Consider the following 21,270-nt stretch of genomic DNA (forward strand, 5'->3'; position numbering starts at 1 on the left):
AGACGGTGGGAATCGGAATGTGCTAACAACATACATGGGCCGGTAACTAATTACGTATGAATTTAGTTAGATGGAAGTTGAATTTTACCCGGTGGAATAGTGACGTTGGAGGTTTCGATACATTTCCTATTGGTTGGAAATGGAAATTAATACTTAATGGCCGTTACAATGGGATATAGTAGAAAGCGCTCCTTATGGTCATGGTCAATGTAATTGGCCTATAAAGGCATTAATGATGTATAAACTTGAATCTATTTGTTTTTATAGTCTAGGATTGTTTATGTTGTGTTGTGTTCCGTTTGTAAATAATATGATGATTGTTGGAAATTGCAGTAGTTTTCAAGCAAAAGAACACTTTTCGAAAAACTAATTAACCATATCAGTTCAATTGAAAGGAATTATGTCAAATTCGATCGAGCCTTATAAAAAATTGTACTGATTTTCTACCGGACAAATATGAATCTCTAATTGATATTTAGGATCTGACTGAGCCTGGGCTTTGTAAGTGTCTTGGCCAACCTTATACCGGACCCACGAAAAGGACAAGCAGGGATCATTTAAGGTAACCGCATTGCTACCAATCGCTACTAAGGTGACCACATTGCTACTGAACTATTCGTCCGAAGAGGATCCATGCCATCATTTAGACAGTGGGGAGCGATTTTGGGACCCCCAAGAATCCTAGACTCTAGAACGAAAAGAGCTCTTAGGGAAAAAAATGAGGTAAGTGGCAGATGGACGGCCAGGCCACGATTTTTTTCAAACCGAATGTAAGATAGGAAGCGGTGATTATGGTCAACGCTCCACAGAGCAACCTTTATACATAAGGTTGCCAGATTGCCTGTTTTTATCCGGGTTTGCCCGGATGCTTGATACAAAATTTTAGAACAGTTCGACCCGGCCCGGTTGCCCGGATTTCATTGAAAAATGCCCGGATTTTGCCCGGATTTTTCACTTTATTTGGCAAAAAAAAAACAAAAAAAAAATTAAAATGTATTGAAATTTGTTTTATTTAGCCACCAAAACAAAAAATTTTAAGCAGATTTTGCAAAAATAATCATGAAAGGATTTTTCGAAGAAAAAAATTCAATTTCAAATTTGTTTTTAATTTTTGATGAAAAAAAAATTTTTTTTTTCAATTCTTTTATCTTGATTTTTGTTGAGTTTTGACAAAATTTGCCCGGATATTGCCCGGATTTTTGGTCTCGATTTAGAAGTGAAATGCCCGGATTTTGCCAGGTTTTTTTTATAAAAAATTGCCCGGATTGTCCGGCCCGGATACGAGCTGAAAAAATTCTGGCAACCTTATTTATACAACACAATTTGTCTTTTTGTTGATTTGCCAAAAATCTGAATAATTCGGGGCAAAATCCGAGAATTTTTCAATGAAATCCGGGCAACCAGGCCAGGCCGGGCCAAATTGTGAACTAAATAAAACCGGGCAATCTGACAACCTTAGTATAACCAACTGTATAAACTTTTAAAAGGTGGCAAGAATCTATGCACACTATTGTATGTCCGAGAGGAAAAAGAAAAAAAAAACATAAACAAAGCCGGTGGCCCGACGCGTCTTCGTCAGGGAGTTTCTGGGAGGGAGTAGGCAATACGCGTCGCAAAAATTTCTGAAGTGACGTCAATTTTGTCACGGTAACTATGTTTACGAATGAAAAGCTTTACTACTACCTCTACAATGTTTCTTTCTCATCATCTCTTTTTCCACCTCTTTGGATCGATGTATAAGCTCTAACCTTAACCTGTCAATTGATATAAACAATTCAGTTTTACAGTAAACGCAGTATAAGCAAGATGTACACAAAACAGATCAATCCAGGGAATGGCTAAGGAGCGAGTCTTCCGAATTATTCCATGCATGGTTGGTCGGCTCCTCTCAAACAACAAAGAGCCGGGAGAAAACAACACTGTTTTTGGTTCGGCTTCCGAGTGAAATCCTCCTTCGCTGATCGTGCTCCATTAGTTATCCGAGTTTACATGAGCTGTAAGCGACTCAGGAGATGGCAAGTGTGAGAGTTTTCGTATCTAATTAGAAGAAAGAGAATTCAAGCTAAGAGCCCCCTGTGTTTCAGTCATACACCTCAGTGTAAATGAAAAAAAAATATTTAGACTACTACCACACTACGTTAAAACAACATAAAATATGTTAGGAAAATCAGTATTTTTTTTTTCTAAAATATTGTTGGACTCTAAAATATTGTTGGACAACAGTCCAATGGACTGTTGATACCATTTCTGTTCTCTCAATTTTTCAATAATCAAAATTGATTATTTACCTAAAAGGTGTTTTTAAATCCGGAAGCTACTTTCAACAGTGTTATAATTTCTCATGATTGACGAGTTTCACATGAATCTGATTTTTGTTTTTTTTTTCTAAGTTGAATGTACAATCGATATGGTTTCGTTTGGCTATTTCAAAACATTTTTTGTTTGTTTCGATTATGTAGTCGTTTTACCACCTTTGTGGCATTCGAGACTTTATTACAACGCTGTAGTTGGTGTTATTGAAAAACTTATCCGGTACAATTGTGTTCGATGTTTACTCTCGGGTTTGAACTCGCGGACTAAGGCTTAGGAGGTAACTGACTTGCCAACTGAGCTACATATTTCACAAGCCATAAACAACGGTTTCTATTGTTTTTTTTTTAAAGGGGAAATCTGTACCAATCTTAACTTAATCCTAAAAATCTGCCTTCTGTGCGGACAGAATCTGTACTAAAAAATAATAAAAAATCTGCGTTCTGAGCAGAGGTGCCAGGTGGTTTCGTCAAAAATCAGGACACCGCGCAGAAAAAAACATGATTTTTAAGGATACCAGTAAATTGGCGAAAATAAAATTCAGTTCTTCTAATATTGCATGCCTTCATTTATGCAATAGAAGAGATCAACTTCTTAGCTGGCTTGCAGTTTAACCGAAGATTACCATCGGTAAAAGAAGTACTGTTTTAATCTTTTTTTAAAAAACGAAAAAACGAACACAAACACATACAGGATCTCAATGAAACATGATGTTACCTCGAAGAGATTCTTTTTTCTTAACTCTATGCGTACATCTTTCGAGGATATGATGGCTAGCATCTTACAAATGCTACAACCACCAACCCACGAAAGTGTACTATGTATGCCGTGACCAGGATTCGATCTCATACCCCCTGGCTTAGAAGACTATCCTCTACGCCACGGGCGGCGGCGATAGTTACAGGCGGCAAATAATTACAGATTCGTTTAATATTCTCATCATTTAACTACAAATTCAGTTATAATTTAGAATTTTTTTCAAAAACAGGACAATTCGAAAGTTTTTGAAAAATCAGGGCGGCCTCTCCAAAATCAGGACAAATTCTTAAAAATCAAGACAACTCTTGCAACTCTATTTCGGAGAGCAGCGTCTTTTCTCGTGAACGTACCAACTAGAAAAAAACTATGTTAGCTCTCAGATTTCTCCTGAACACAATGCGCAATAGATTTTTCCCGAGAGAAGAATTCTCTTCAGCGGATGTAAATGCTCTCGCTCACTCTTATGCGTTGACAATACCTCTTTTGATTGCAGTGCGATTCATCTCTCCCCGTACAACTTGGGAGGAGCAGATGAAAAAAATGCAGTCTCTTTTACTGGACGGATTGATTTGAGGAGTTTTGCTATCCATGCTTCCATGTAACCATTGGTCAAAGATGATTTTTTTTTGTTTGCTACGTTGACACGACTTTGCCTAGGGTAAATTATGGCCCATCTTGGCTAACTGATGTTTTCCTGTTATATTTATTTTTAGAATTTTCGAGTCTATTTTATCGGTAGCTATCATATGTAGGCATAACAATTGCCTGATCTTCTTGTGTTTATACTCCAGGAAGTTTGAAAGCGTTATTATTTCGATTACATGTTCATGTTTATTTTTCATGGTTGTATGGAAGATATTCGATTTACTTCTTCTGTTTATACTCCAGGGGAGTTTACAATTATTTGTATGTTGTACGAAGACCTATTCTTGGACGAGGCCTTTATTCGATTCTTGTACTCTTGAAGAGTTTACAATTCTTGATTTTTGTCCGAAGACATTCTTCTGTGTGTGTTTGTCCGAAGATTTATTCTTGTTTAGCCCTAAGCTAAAGGTGTATAACTTAGGGCTAATTTTTTGTTAGGAGGGGGGGGGGGGGGCTTTAGGAATCGAACCTCTCATTTTCTGATTGTAAATCAAACCATCACCTAGCTGACTGAGCTAAGTGCCCCCCTCAAAGATGACTTAAACGCATCATCACAGACAAGAGCAAAGCGCCATTTCTGTTACAGAACGAATTGAGCGGTCGATTGCTGTCTAAGCTGAAGGAAAAGCAGCAGCTGATCGTCGTGTTCTCAGACGAGAATCTTTTTTCGATTGATCCGGTGTCCAATTCACGTAGAGATCGGTAAATTTTGTCCATGATATCAGAAGATGTTCGAGAGAATGTGAATTTCAAGTTTACTGCCAAGCATCCAACCAGTGTCATGGTATTTGGAGCGGTTGCTTCGAATTGATTGAAGATGCCTCCTGTTTTCATAAAAGCTGGAGTTAAAGTAAATACTGAAGTCTACATGGTCATTTTGAAAAATCAGGTGCTTCCGTGGGTTTGGGTTAACTGTTGAGCCCGAGAATGTTGTTTTTCAAAGAAATGAGGAGAGATTAGTTGAGAACGATAGTGGACACATCGAGTGATTGTTTCCTAATAATATGTTTGATTATCTACAATCTATAACCCTAAACGATAAAAAAAAAAATTTATTATGTAAACATCAAGAAAGTGTTTTTGAACCTTGTTTGGAGTGAGATGAGTATCCATCAAAGACGTTGCATTCGGTACTCTGGATTTAACGAGCTAATCTCGTTCACGGGTAGCAACCATTTTGTGGTTATGTAAATATTTTTATAGTTTCACCGCGCTTTGACTTTAATTTGTGCTCATAATAAAAAGCCATATTTGAAACTGCCGAAAAGTCGAACGATATCTAGCTTCAAAACCTAACTTTATTTGCCTGCAACAATTCCCAATTTCCACCCACTTAGTTTGCAATGATGGCAAAGTGTTCATCGTATAGGTGACAAAGTAACAATTTGTGCGTCTGCAGCAGCCACCATCGCTGCAGATAAATTTAGGCCCAAAGCCACCCCCTTTTTACTCCCACGTTAAACCACAGTTTGCCAACCAAAACAAAGAAAACGTTGTGCTCCAGGAATCATTCACTACTACCGGGTGCCACCAGCAAATGCACCAACCCTATGTATCCCTCCGGAGCAGTGTTGCCAGATTGTAAACCGCCCAAATCCATAGATTCGTCAAAAAACGAAAAATTGACTGATATTGGCGAAATGAATCTTTATTAACTTTTTTTTTTGGTCATCAGTTTAAATTTTCGTGTGGGATCCCTATAATTTTTCAATAATCTATAGCAAATCCGTAGGAAATGCTGAAAATCCGTATATCCGTAGAAGTGCCCAAAATCTTTAGATTTGGCCACGCTGCTCCAGAGTGAAGCCACTGGCGGGAGCGCCATGCTGCAAAATTGCAATCGATTTCGGTTTAATTGAATAATCCTCCTTCCATCTATCAATGCATTTGCAATCAAATTAGGCAATAACATTTATTTTGCGGTCGACCGTCGCTCCTCGATGAACGAACGGTATTGAACAAGTTCGTTGCTGTCGACGGGTCCGTTTTTGGTGGCTACAAATTTACGCGCCCGACTCCCTTTTTCGAAACGTTATGGCGCTCTCGTTGGATGTGATCCATAATAAAGATTGAAGAAAGTACGGCTGAATCATTTTCACAAAAGTTTCTATGAGATCCCAAGTGAGAACAAAAAAATCGAGATAAACAAACTTTAAATAAAATTTTGGTTAACAAAAAGGTTTTTTTTTAAACAGTTTCAACTTCTGATTTTGTTTGAAATTACAGTAGAACTAACTTACCTGATGTGGAGATTGAGCGGGCTGGGGCGGCTGCGGCGAAGGACTCGGGGCACCGTGCTGGCCCGGGCTTTGCGGTGGACCATGCGGCGAGGGCGGCATGTGCGATTGTCCACCGGGCCCGGGACTAGCGGCCGGCGAGGGCCACGACCTTACCGGCTCGTACTGGAAAGACGGAAGCAAAAAATTGAAATTAGAAATTTTAAATGCAAATTTTGAAATCCTAATTGGAACTTCATCGAAAGGTAAAAATAGCTAAGCTAAAATTCAAAATAGAACATTCCAAAATTGTTGCCGCAAACGAGCAACACATATTCTTGCACCTGATAGGTGTTACTTATTGTTTGGGCAATGGACTGTATTTTGGATTGTTGTATTGAAGAACGACACAACACTTCAACTTAAAGGTTTTCTCTATATTTTCTTCTCTAAATTATACAAAGGTTACATTACTTGGAAGGTCTACTTTACGATTTACAGATGATATATACGCGCGCGATTATTAAATGGAACTGACCTCGCCTCACAGCGCGAGGCTCCTTTTATTAGCACATCGAACCTTCTAGAATGTTCCCGGCACTCAACTCTTGAAGATACAAGATGATTCTGGAACCCCTGCGAATGCTTACGAAGCAAATAAGATTCCAGAAGCTCCGAAAACACGAGGCTAAATTCAGCAAGGAAATTCTAGAATATTCTGGAACCTTTAAATTCTTCAAGCTCATTTCAATTGGCTTGAACACTTATCGAGAGCTCACAAGATAGCACCGTATAGTGTACAGAAAGGTGGCAGCGAAAAGGGTCAAACGAGACCATATACCACCACATGCTTTTTGTAGTTTAGCCCAAAAAAATGATCTGAGCAAAATTTCAGTTCAATCGGACTCGATTGAAGGGTGCCTCAAAGTCTCTTAAGCCGCCGACAGTGGTCTAGAGGATATTGAACGCTATCTTCAAGTCTTCTGTTTAAGCCAGAGGTCATGAGATCGAATCTCGTTCACGGCATACATAGTACTCTTTCTGTGTGCTGGTGGTTTAAGCATTTGTAAGATGCTAGCCATCCTATCCTTGAAAGATGTTCGCCTTAGTGTTAAGTTTGAATTAGATCTCTTCAAATAAACATGAAGTTTCGCTGAGATCCTATATGTGTGTGTTCGTTTAATTTTTCGCTAGGGTGATTCAGTCATTTTTCAATAGTGTTTCTAAAAACAATATAAAGCTAAAAAATTTGATAAAAAATTCAATTTCGAATAAGACCAAATTAGAAATAAAATTGACAGTATTACAAAAACGGTTGAATTAAAAAAAAATAACGAAATTTAAAAAGATGGCAAAAATGAAAAAGTTATTGTTATTTTTGTATTTTTTATAATTCTGTCATTTTTGTGGATTTATCTTATTTTTTTGTAAATTTTTTTCTCATATTGCATTGCTGTTCCCTATAGATTCGGAAAATATTGATTTGATTAGCGTGAAGCTTGGCAGGTGAGGGAATTAGAGGCCGAGGAAGTTTCTACTATGGTTTGAGAAACCACCCCTTAACCCATTCGAGACGGCGACTTTTTTCGAACGCGACCCCCAGGAGCGAAAAATTTTTATTCTTTGATTCGATCAATTTTTATCTGAAAAACATGAACACATTCAAATTTCCAATAATTAATCGTAAATTCCGAAAAAATGTCCATTGCACACCGTGTGTGCAGTCCGCTCCTCGTAATAAAATTATTTCCAGGAGCCGCATTGCACACACGGTGTGCAATGGGTAAAAAAATAAAAATACACCATTTCAATCATATTCATCATTCGTTTCAATTTTTGTTTGGTTATAAAAGAAAGAATATAATGCAAAGAATATTATGTAATCTGGTTTATTATCTTATTAAGCAATAATTATCAAGATTTTTTTAATCTTTTTCCAATGAAAATGTTTCTTTTTTCGCAATTAAGGGCCATGTCAGGACTTTGTCGGTACTCAAATTTTTTTTCTGTGGATTTTTTTTTTATTCGAGAACTATTTAAGTTGTCTAACTTTGTAAGTCCAGCTCACTAATTCTTGTGATAATTTAGGATTATATTTCATAAAAAGTATAGATTTTAAAATCCAGTGTTTATCACATAATTTTGTGTATATTTTACTGAATAGCACCTTGAAAGAAGGGTGATTTCTTCTACATTTCATAAAAGCACATCGAATAGAACGTTAAAATTTCAAAAATGTAAGTACAATATAAAACTAAAATTTACTAAAAAAATCATTAATTTATTGTTCGAAACATTCCATGCAAAAACATTAAAATCATTGATGATGATATTATTTGCAAACTCCATAGAGCTAAAGTTTATTTAATTTATTTTATTTTTCAAATAAATTGTTTAAAAGTAAGTATTGTTTAGCTTTTTTTATCATTCGTTTTATTGAATAGCTACCGCGAACAGTGTTTTCAACTATAAGATACAGGTTCCAAAACACCTTTGTGAAAGTAGAATTTACTTAAAAATTCCCCGTCAAGGGAAATGATGAACCCAATAGCACGCTTTGAAGCTTGAGAATTTAAACTAAGACTTAACAATACTTAATTCACACAAACGCTATAGGACAGGTTCTAGATGAATATCAACATCAGTTATTCTTCCCTTAACATAGCCTAAACAATCACCGACGCACACTTCCACAACAACAACACAAATAGCCAACTATTGTCTGTGTCGAAGAAACGAAATTCTGTCTGCGCTGCCTAATTTTTTAGTCATTTTCATCCCCATATATTTTGAAAAACATTTACATGCACAGTGAAACCAATGCCAAATTACGTTTACCTATGCTTTACACATTGTATTGGTTCAAGAACCATCAAAATTGGTCCTCTAGTTTATTCGAAATCATGAAAAAGTTAAAACTACTTCCATTGCACACACGGTGTGCAATCGGTCTTATAGCCTCGGAAAGTCATTGCACACACGGTGTGCAATCCGTCTCGAATGGGTTAAAGGAAGACCTCCCAAACAATGGACAAATGTTTGCATAACTCAAGAACCGATCGAGCAAATGGTACCAAATATAGCATGGAAGGGTATTTGGGTACGAGAAATATTTGTATGAATATTTGAGACCTCTTTCCAATAGGGGGGTAGGAAGTGGGAGGGAAGCTTTCTTAAAGTTCTTTACATAACTCAAAAACTGATCAAGCAAATAGAACCAAATTTGGCGTGGGATGGTTTTAGGGTACGAGAAATGTTTCAATAAATATTTATCATTCCTCTTTACTTCCAACGGTGAAAAAGAAAAAGGGAGGGGGGCTTCCATACATTTTTTGTGAAACTGAATAACAAGTCAAGCTAATGGAACAAAATTTGGCATAGGAGGTTATAAGGGCACGATAATTTTTTCTCCTGAATCTTTGATATCCCTCCCCCCTTCCAGTGAGGTGATAGGAAGAGGGAGAAAGGCTGCTTTACAATATTTTACATACATCCTATGTGCATAAATCGAGCACTTTTTTTTATTAGAGACGTTTTAACCAATCGAGCACTTATCAAGCAAAAATGACTAAGTTTATAAGAGAGGTTGAGAGAGGGTACGAATAATTTCAGATCGGAGCGGATATGAAAGTAGAAAAGTTTTATTTCATATTTTATTTGGTATAATTCGAAAACTAATCAAACAGACGGAGCCGAGTGTGACATGTGACGTTGTTTGGATACTAACAATGTTTTTATGGTTTTTCGAGAGCCCCTTCTTACTTTGAAAGAGGGAAAGGGTGGAGAATCCATACCAATAAAACATAGATATTGGCATAATAAAAGAATTTATAAAACTTATAAAAACACAGTAAAAAATTCAGATCTTGGAAAACAAATTTAAGGATCAGGGTTCGCTAAAAAAAAGACGAAATCATCTTTGTATAGAAAAACGAAACTCCAGCTTCAGTTTTCATTTTCAAATGCTGAAATTTATTTGAAATAATGCCTACGAAAAATCAATATTTAAATATTTAATTTGTACAATATTCATTATGTTCAGAAGGTGTATGTCAGCTAGAAGCTATAAAATTGTAAGTAGAAGAGATATTGACCAAATTTTAACAGATGTTTGTTGATTAAATCATGAATAATGAAACCATTTTAAATTTGTTATGATATTAATTTGAACTCATAGGTTTAACGCTTTTTTTTTATTTTGAAACATTATGGCGCATCTAAGGCAAATTTTTCAGGACTTAGTATATATTAAAAAGCCAAACATCACGGCTTCAAATTCAACCATTGTACTAAACGGCATTATATCGTTGTTCGGTTTTAAAAAGGTTGATAATTGATTTTGCAAGATTGTGGCGGCATAAATTCAAATCATTTTTCAAATTTTGTCTATCATTTTCCGTATCGGTGGTATGGCGTTTGAAATTTTAAAACCAAATTTAACCAATTTCGAATCATATCCTTCACCGATAGCTGCCAAACAAAATGAAAAACAAAAAAAAATGTAATTGAATCTATCCATTACCCTCAATTGAATAAAGCATTGAGAGAGATATTTAATCAAAAAATGTAATTCCACAATATTTTTGAAAATTTCATAGAAAAAATATAGGAGAGTGTAGGGTATCATGGGCCACTTTTTTCATTGCTTCATTATTTCTTTAAAAAGAAAGCATATAAATGGCAAGGTTTTTTACATTTTTAAGGGCTCAATTGGCTTTTTTAAAATCATTTAATTTCTTCGAGTTCTGACTGTTTTAAAAAAAAAGTATCTTTTTTCTATTATGAAAAATGGTGGAGAATCGTGGGCCATCAAATGTTTTGACTAAATCTTAAAAAAATAATTGAAGATTTTGGTTTGAATTTTCTTTGAAATTTGTTCAAAACTCTCTGTCATTACAGAACTTGGAAAGATAAACAATAAGAATATTTAACTTTTTTCTGAGAAAACCAAATTACTCGCGATCTTCGAGTTGATTATTGAAAATCAAATCTTTATTTTCAATATCCTTATAATATTCTAAAATTCTGCCAAAATGTTATAAAATGTATTAATTGAATTTTCTCCTATTTTCAGAAGTTAATCTTTGAATCCTAAAAGCGAAAGGTACTTCTTAAATGAATAAAAATATTGTTAACCCCTTCCCATGTTCTTATCGGTGTCAAAAAAAATTTTTTTTTACATTATGTCGGGAATGTTAAAAATAAATAGTAATCCCAAAAAGTTTTAGGTTTTTTTCCAACGGAGATTATGAACATTTGGTTTTCATTTGCAATTTATGGTTCGAAAGACCTTGACGAGACAAGAAAAAATTCATATAGGGCCAAGAAAATCTAACGTGGAAGAAAAAGTTGTGAATTGAAGAAGTTGTATTACTTCAAGGAAAAGAATGACAAAAATGTTCAGCTAGTGATCCAACTTCCAAATCTAGTCGACATGCGGAAAGTTTGTATTTGTGTTTTCAAATTTCGGATAATGTATCCAGTTTAGAATTCTTGACTTTCGGCTGAAATGAATAGCTGTGAAATCGTCGATTAAATTTACATTTCCTTCAAAATTTAATCCACGATTTTCGAAACTCGAAAACTTCGAAAACGATTTTTTTACCTTTAGTTAACATTTATTCCGAATACCGAAATCAATCTGAGTTTATGTTTCATTTTCAGATTCGAAGTTCATGAGCTTTATTCTTATGCAAAATTCAAACATAACGAAGCTTCAAAATGGCGATACAGATTCATCATTTGAAATTTTATTTTTATTTAAATTTGCAAGTGGGATTAGAAATTATTTATGGAAATAAAGAATAATCATTGAAACTCAAAACATCCGAATTATAATTCTGGATATATTTCTTAATTCACAAATCGTTTTTATGTACATTTCAGAAAACGTATTGGAATTCTTAAACGGATTGAAAATTCAAATTTTGAGTTCAGGTTCAAAATTCAGAATTATGTTATGTACATCAAAATTCAAATTCCGGTTCGGCTCGTAAATGACTTCCACAATAAAAATAAATGACTATTTCGGTAAGGAATTTAAAATGCAAAAGATCACAGGCTTATATTTTGATTGCTAGTTCGATTTTAAATTTAACCAGTCATTTCGTTTACACAATCCAGCTAAAATAGACAAAAATTAAGTAAAATTCGAGTTTATTTTGCAAGTTTTGAACTTTGGAAAACTTATTTAAAAAAAACTAACCGCAGGAATTGATTTTTAATTAAAGTAATAACATGTAACTTCTTATAAAGAAATTGCAGGGAATGTTTTGGCGTATTGTTCATCATTATTAATATTGTAGTTTTTCAAGATCCGAATTTCAAACTAAGGCCTTTAACTAGCATCAAGTTTGCATAAATCCGAATTGACCTAATTTGAAATGTTTGATCATTTACTTTTATTTTTGAAAATTGGGTTAATTTTGGATATTTCTTTCGAAATTAAAGGCTTACTAAAAGAGTATTATTATAATTAAAAAAACATAAAATTAAAATGGCCATATTACTTGATTTAACCCGTACTAGTACTAGCCCTGATGTTTAATAGAAAAAAGAGAAAGGTTTTGTTGAAAAATTCCTGATTTTGTCCGGATTTATTCACATTTTTTTTTTTTTGAAAATTAAACATAAAATTCAAACTGCATCATTATAATTTTCAATTTTACGCCCAAAAAATGAAATTTTTTAAGCTAGATTGATTAAAATAAACAGAAACGAATTTTTGGGAGCCTGAAATACGATTCAAATGATTTTCGATGAAAAAATAATGATTAAATGTTTTTCTCTTGATAAATTGAATAGTTCCTTAATTGTTATATAATTTTCCTTAATATGGGTTTGAAAATTTGGAAAAAGAATGCCCGAATTTGGCCAGGTTTTAAATAAAATAGCCCAGATTTGCTCGGTCCGGATACGTGCGGGAGAACTTCTGGCAATCTTAAGCAAAGTTCACCAGATTTCGACCCAAATTTTAAGATTTCAACCATCGCACACAGGGGAAAACGATGCAAAAAGGTGATCAAAATTGTTTACGCCAAAACGGAGCGTTTTAGACCCATAGTGTCTTCGAGACATTTTACCTACACTCAAAGCACTTTAAATGAGCTTTCGATAAAAATGATTCAATCACCTAGCAGTGAGATAGAAAAATTATTTATTGTAATTTTCATTTTAGAGCAATCGGGTCTTTGGCAAGTTTTTAGATTGTAAAAAAATGTAGCAATTTTGTTGAAGACAACAACGTCATAGAAGCTAACTCAACAGGGTTCAAAATAAAAAAAAATATTTTTTATTCAAAATTTTCAGTTTTTTAACGATATCTTTTCAGGCCGAGTTCATTCAAGCAAAGTATGTTTTAAAGAGTTTTGAGTGATTCAAACTTGAACAGTTTTTTGGATTACACTTAATAAAAATATTCAGACTTAAACGAGTTATATTGGAAAAACTACGAAAAAAATAGCTGTTTTCGAACACCTGTATCTTTCTAGTTCGGATCAGTTCGGTTCATTTTTTGGTTGTATCAGAGTCAGGCAGGTTTCACCGTTAAAGTCTGCTTCATTTAATATTGAAACACAAACAATTGCGTGTAGTTCAGTCATTTATTATCGAATTCATAATTTGCTTTTCATATAAATGTAGCATTTTCTTTACTCTTTCATAAAAAAAAATAAAAAAATTATTCATTGCTGTTTCGAAGAAATTCTCGTACTTTTCCCGTAATACGGCACATTAGGCGGCGCACACCCTTTTCGTCCACCGTTTTGGCGATTTGATTCCACCAGTTCTTCATTTGAGTCATGTTCCTAACAAGTTTTCCCTTTGCCTTAAGCCTCCGCTTCGTGATTGCCCAGTATTTCTCTATCGGCCGGAACTGGGGGCAGTTTGGGGGGTTGAGGTCCTTCGGTATTACGCTGACCCCGTTCGTTGCGTACCATTCCATAATCGTTTTGCTGTAATGGCAGCTTGCGAGGTCCAGCCAAAACATTACTGGACGGTCGTGGGCACGAATAAACGGCAGAATCCGTTTCTGCAGGCACTCTTTTTTGTAGACTTCTGATGTCATTGTCTTGTCAGTGAGAAAGACTTTGGTTTTCTGTCCACAACTGCATATCCCATGCCAAATCATGTACTTGCGGGCGAATTTATCCGCAAACACGAACTTAAATTTTGCAGGTACATCCCCCCGAGCCGTCGCCAAATAAAATTTTTGACCTGAGATTTGCCCAAAGTCCGCCTTCACGTAGGTCTCATCGTCCATCAGAATACATCCGTCGAACTTGGTCAGCACTTGGTCGTACAGCTTTCGAGCACGGATTCTGGCCACATTGTTCTGCTTCAGCGTCCGATTTGGCTATTTGCTGGCTCGGAATGACCTTATTCCTTCCCGGAGACGAATTCGTCGCACCGTACTGTGAGCGGCCTGGAACTTATTGGCCAAATCGCGGTCTGAAAGATTGGGATTCCTCTTGACGGCCTTGATGACTTTCCCACGCAGTTTCCGGTCGACAGTTCCACTCCGACGCTTCGAATGCGGCTTCCGAGCCGTCGTCAATGTTTCCTTGTACTGCTTGATAACACGCCATACGGTATTTCTGGGCATTTTAAGCTGTTTAGCTAGCTTCGATGCCGACAACAATGGATTTTCAAGAAAACTGTGCACAATTTGATCTCTCCGTTCGGCTTCCATGGCGGTTGTTTACAAAATGCTATCGTTTGGTGCTATGACATAGATACATGGTGAAAGGTAATGAATTTTCCGACACGTGGGTGAAAAAAGTTTCCAAATCCGTCCACTAGGAGCGCCACAATGAGCAAAAAAATTTGTTCCAATATTAAATGAAGCAGACTTTATAAGAACTTTTAGTTTACAACGTTAAGTTGTTTATTTTGTAGCTTTATAAATGTAGGAGGTAGCAATTCAAGTTTTATTAAATAAATATTAAATTGCTATTTTTAAACAGTATTCCATGTGCGTTTAATTTAATTTTCCTTCACTATTCTTTTGGCATGCAGTGGCTCCATAGAGTTCTAAGTGAGAGTTAGATTAGTGAGAAAGAAATGGATCCATTGGAATAAGTTTCCACTATAACTATTGTTTTACACGAATCTTGTAATACCTATTTACTAATTGATCAAATTCATCCTTAAATACTTGTAACAAAGAACTCAAAAATAAATAAATATTTCGAACAAAATTCAAATTTACAATCCGGCCAGACCCAATATTAAACTCTTAAAATTCAAACTTTTGAAACAGAGTTTCCTAAACATTTCTTGGTAAGCAGTTTCCGAACATTGAACAACAAACAAATCCTATCAGCTCCACGATGATTTATCGTCTCCCAAAACAGCGAAAGCCATGGCAACAGAATTCGGGGCTGGAATCACGTTTAATTTACCGCAAAACCATACCAAGGGGCGGCTAAACTTTGGACAAAAGTAGCAAGTATAAGTTGCAGGCTTGGTCGTCCTGAGTCTCGGCCCGGCATAAGACGATTAATGTTCTCCTTGCCCCTCCCATTCAACCAGTCTCTGCAAATCTGGAACGTAGCTGAATGTGAAGGTAGCGCCATCTAAGAGCCCGTATGGAGAACGAACTTTGGTTGGACTGATGGGTTCATGAATTTCTGATGGCATCTTACATAGTGGTTCTTCTTCAACGGGTGAAGCTAGCGCGCCGTTTGGTTATGGCAAATATAGCATCTTCGCACGTCGTGATTCAAATTCTTCGACATTGATGCTCGTCTCGGGTTTGAAACTGAGGTGCGCGGAAGTGAACGAAGCAAGTTGAAAGTGGCCGCTGTGAATCTTGTAATGGGTATTTCCGAGGATGGAAGCGTTATCGTATCAAGGTGCTCTACATATTAAGAGGAACCATACGGTCTCCGTCAGTGCAATTTGTACCTGCAGCATTGCAACCGGGTGCAGATGCGATAAATCTAAATTGCTTCCGAGCCGGGAAGCTCCAGTTGGAATTTGTCGGGGGTGACACCAAAAATCGGCGCGGGAGGGAAGCTTAGGCAGATTCCGTTGGGTTTTGCATTCGAAAGATATCAACAATATCGAAGGATGCTCCAGAAACCGTATTTCGACGAAAGCGGGTCAATCCGGCTATGATAAAGTCTGCTTCATTTAATATTGGAACAAATTCTTTTGCTCATTGTGGCGCTCCTAGTGGACGGATTTGGAAACTTTTTTCACCCACGTGTCGGGAAATTCATTATCTTTCACCATGTATTTATGTCATAACACCAAACGATAGCATTTTGTAAACAACCGCCATGGAAGCCGAACGGAGAGATCAAATTGTGCACAGTTTTCTTACGAGTACGAGTACGAGAATTTCTTCGAAACAGCAATGAATAATTTTTTTAATTTTTTTTTATGAAAGAGTAAAGAAAATGCTACATTTGTATGAAAAACAAATTATGAATTCGTTAATAAATGACTGAACTACACGCAATTGTTTGTGTTCCAATATTAAATGAAGCAGACTTTACATCCGTCGAACTTGGTCAGCACTTGGTCGTACAGCTTTCGAGCACGGATTCTGGCCACATTGTTCTGCTTCAGCGTCCGATTTGGCTGTTTGCTGGCTCGGAATGACCTTATTCCTTCCCGGAGACGAATTCGTCGCACCGTACTGTGAGCGACCTGGAACTTATTGGCCAAATCGCGGTCTGAAAGATTGGGATTCCTCTTGACAGCCTTGATGACTTTCCCACGCAGTTTCCGGTCGACAGTTCCACTCCGACGCTTCGAATGCGGCTTCCGAGCCGTCGTCAATGTTTCCTTGTACTGCTTGATAACACGCCATACGGTATTTCTGGGCATTTTAAGCTGTTCAGCTAGCTTCGATGCCGACAACAATGGATTTTCAAGAAAACTGTGCACAATTTGATCTCTCCGTTCGGCTTCCATGGCGGTTGTTTACAAAATGCTATCGTTTGGTGTTATGAAATAAATACATGGTGAAAGGTAATGAATTTCCCGACACGTGGGTGAAAAAAGTTTCCAAATCCGTCCACTAGGAGCGCTACAATGAGCAAAAGAATTTGTTCCAATATTAAATGAAGCAGACTTTAGGACAACTGTCCTGGTATTATAGGCAACCTAGTTGTAGAAATTGGGCAAAAATAGCAAGCGTTTCTCAAAACGGTAAAATCATATTGAGGCAATGTAAAGAACAAGACTGCCGCCGTTTTTGTCAGGTATTTTGAGAATTGAAATTTGATGTCTTAATAAAAAATCATCGGATGCTCATACTTTCAAATCATGTCGTTTAACACTAGATAGACCGCACCAGTCGAAATGACTGGTTAGACACTTTGTTTGTTGAATATCTTTTAAATACTTAGTTTTAAAAATTCGCAAAAAATACGACTTTTCATGAATTTTGAATCTCTACAAATCTGGGTATTTTTTATTTCACTAGCTCTTTTAATAAGCGAAATAAATTTCACCATGAACACTGGGACCGTGACCAGTCAAAATGACTGGTAAAATTCACAACCCTATAACTAAAACTAGATATAATTTTTTCTTTTAGTTTTATTCGCAATCTTCATTTAAAACAATGATCCCTAGTTGATTTCTGGTGGGTAGAAGTGTGTCATTCGTTATAAAATTATCGATTTTCGAAGCATCATGAAGATTTGAGGAAAAAGTTCTCGGATTGACCGCTGTGTGGCGCTTCAAGTACTTGACTTCCAATTTTATTGGTCTGTTTTGTCTCTAAACTGTAACAAGGCCGTACAAACGTTGGGGGGGGAGGAGAGTTAGGGGTTTACCCCCCCCCCCCCATGGAGATTTTTTTCAAATAAAATTTTCAACGTAGTGAAGGAAAATTACTTCTCGCGTGAGCTTTCATTACGTCGTATGAACATCTTAAGAATTCACAGAAATCTGCTGCAAAAGTTATCAAAACAACTTTAAAATTTGTATATTACATATAGAATATGTTGTCTAGGCAACAATTATCCTAAATGGAAAGAAGTTGCGACTGATTTATGTAAGTTTTTGTATTTTTTCGTAAAAAAACTGTTTGTTTACATTTTGTTTTATACGACGTAATGAAAGCTGTAGCATTCCAATCTGCAGTTCCGCTTTGGTTAGGCACCCTCATCCAAAAACACATTCCAAAACACACTAAACACACTAGCGAAAACACCCCGAGCGAAAAACCCGGAGCGAGACTTGATCTTAAAAGGTGTTAAAAAAATGTTAACAAAAAAATTAGAAATTTTCGTCGGAAATTTGTTTTAATTCGCCCTAGGCTTAAGACATTGTATTTTACGACACTACAATGTACATATGCCGTACATGTATGTACGGCATATGTACATGTACATGTACATTAGACTGCCCCAAATGACCCGACTTTTGAAAAAGTTATACGCTGCAGGCTAAAATTGAACCTGGGCCTAGTACAAGATCTCATGCCAAATTTGGGCCAGATCGGACCACGGGAAGGGGTCGCTCAATGAGCCTGAAGTTTGTATGGGATTTTGAAAGGAAAAATATAATCGTTTTGCAGGTTTGAACAAATTTTGTTCAATGGAATGTTTTTTCAAAACATTTTTCAATTATGTTAGAAGCACTTGTAATAATATCTGTTCGAATTTAAAAAACCAGTAGAATTTTACTTTCTCAGATCTTGCATCATCATCTTTCAAATATTATTCCTTAATTAAATTAAATAGGTATGATAAACAAATTCAAAATCAGATTTTCCTTTAGCGTAGAGTTGCTATTTCATAAGTTACCAATGATTGACACCACTCAAAACTCATACATTTTAAAGCTTATAAAATATCACAAAAATTAAACTTGATAGACAAACTTTGACAAAAGACTCGAGTTCAGGACGCTTAAATCTATCAAATCAATCATTAAATCACAGGCACCAAAGTGCTGTTCCCTTGAGTTATCAATGCTATTAATAAGTTTGTAAAATGGTCAGACGAGTTTTTTGAAATAAAGAAATTCCTTCTAAAATATAAAAAAAACTTATCTGTTTCATCTTCATATTTTCTTTCAATTTTCAAATAAATTCACCGAATTTAAAGTTAAATTATTTCAATTTTATGGAATATTTTTTATGAGTTTGATTTTTTTTATTCTGAATTTTTGTTTTCTAAAAACATTTTTTTTGTGAGCCTTTGACAATATTTTTTTCATAAGAAAAACGCAGTTTACACCTTTCGTCATTTCCGGGACCCAATATTTCAATTGAAAGCGACAAAACATTCTGAGCTTGAATTTTAAAACTTAAAAACTTTCGATTGAAAATTTATAAGAGTTAATTTTTATTTTATTAGTTTCGATTTGATCATTTCGAAATCTGTACTTCGTCAGTATGATTAAACATCTTGTATTATAAATATACAAAGTTATAATTTCAAGCTTTAAAATTAACCTTTTTAGCGTTTATTTTGATAACTGGAAGAATTTTATGAAGAGAAAGATTTCATATTTGGCTTTGATCACTTGCACAATTTAATATTTTCTTTTTTTGATCAAATAAAATTCAGTTATCAACTATCGAATATCCTAAGCTCAAAATTGATATTTTTCCTAATCAAGAATTCAAATTTCAAATCGCGATTTTTTTTTAAATTAAAAAAAGTACAGGGTATTTTTTTTATAAATCCTTCAATTGAAAAAGAAGAAATTAAATGTAAATTAAGATGAATGATAGATAACAATCATTATCATTTTCTAAAAATTTTTACCCGATCTAACAGTTATTTGAGAATTCAGATTTTTTTAAAAATCTGGTGTTATATTTTATGTATTCTATCTCTGTGCATTAATTTTTATGTCCGAAGCTTTATTCGAAATTTTGATTCGCATCCTTTTTCTGGTGTTTCGGAAATATTGATTTTAAATTTGAAAAGTAAACTGCTAATTGGCTTTTCAGGTCGATGCCTTTCGATGAATTTGAAATCAAGTAAAAATATTTCTTCTGACGTTTCGGCCTACTACTTTCAGCCATCCTAAGAAAACTATATTACAATACAAACATGCACTTAAATTTAAAAAATCAAGCAAATGTCTTGTTCAGAATAAGGAACATTATTTTGAACAATTTAGCTATGACTTACCGCAAACAGCATTGATTTGAAACATTCTTTCCGATTTATTTTGAAAATTTTGTCAGTTTTTTAATATTTAATGAGTTTGTTTGATAATCCTAAGTAAGAAAATGGTGTAAGAAATCAATTTCCTTGTTTATTATGTATTTTTGGTATTAGTATTATTTTTGGCGGAATTTGAATTTCAAAAATTCAAATATCCGAAAGATTACAAGACCATGAAACAAATATTTAAAGATGGGAGTTATGGGATGGGGCCTTTTATATTCTTGATTTTATTGAATTTTTCGATAAGAAACTACTTGATTTATTTATGCAATTCTGTTGCATACAAGCTTCGTGCAATTTATTCCAATTTATTTGTTTTTCCCATTATTTTTTATGATCCCCCCCTCGCGATGTTCTAACTCCGAGTGACAAAAGATAGATTTGAGATTTGTTCCGGCCTAAGTTGAGCAATTTACCATGGGTGCACGGTTTCACTGCCATTCATCAAAAATCAATATTTTGCTTGCATGCTTAAGGTAAAGAATAGCGGCATTTATAGATTAGAAAAAAAAAAAATTTTTTATACACATGGTTCTCCACTATGGGTGCAATAATTCACCGTATTTTCAGTTTGGTTTAGATTTGTCAAAATACTTTTCCAAAAAAAATCAATATTTGATGAAAATGCGGTGTATCCGTGCATCCATAGTGAAGAACCATGTAAAAAACACATATTTTCTTTCGAATCCATAAATGCCGTTATTCTTTACCTTTATCATGCACAAAAAGTAGATTTTGGAAGAATGGAAGTGAATTCGTGCACCCATGGTAAATTGCTCTTCTTAGGCGAAAGTCGGGTAAGACGGACACCCTAAGGTAGAATCGCAATTGAAAATAAGATATTGCTGTTTTATCGCAGTTCTCGTTCAGATGAGCAGTTAAGGTTGTTAAAATATGCTTGCAAATTACACTTTTTTAAATGGTCGGGTAAAACGGACACTGCTTAAAAAAGGTAAATATTGCCGGAAAAATTTCTGTTGAAGTACATAATTTTGTAAATTGAACATTTGAGAACATTTATAAACCAAAACGGAAACAACTGGTCAAAATCCTTTAGCGACATTGGGTGGTTTTCGGAATACCGTATTTTATAAGCGCTTCTTTTACCGGGGATCTACTTTTAACAGTTTTAATGGCCTGTTTGGGATGCAGAGTGCTTTTTGGTCGATAATTGCTCTTGCCAGGGACTTGTG

The 21,270-nt window shown here is 35.3% G+C and overlaps 1 protein-coding gene across 2 annotated transcripts in view; it reads right to left on the reverse strand.

The window, feature by feature from the left end:
• The window catches only part of LOC129750849 (trithorax group protein osa-like), a 340,339-nt gene that overhangs the window by 127,456 nt on the left and 191,613 nt on the right, over window positions 1-21,270 (reverse strand). For both annotated transcript variants that reach the window (XM_055745953.1, XM_055745951.1), the window contains exon 4: window positions 5,955-6,116. In XM_055745953.1, the coding sequence (XP_055601928.1) occupies window positions 5,955-6,116 (162 nt within the window). The remainder of the gene's footprint in view (window positions 1-5,954; window positions 6,117-21,270) is intronic.

This window comes from Uranotaenia lowii, chromosome 3 (genome assembly GCF_029784155.1).
Source record: "Uranotaenia lowii strain MFRU-FL chromosome 3, ASM2978415v1, whole genome shotgun sequence".
Classification (NCBI taxonomy): Eukaryota; Metazoa; Arthropoda; class Insecta; order Diptera; family Culicidae; genus Uranotaenia; species Uranotaenia lowii.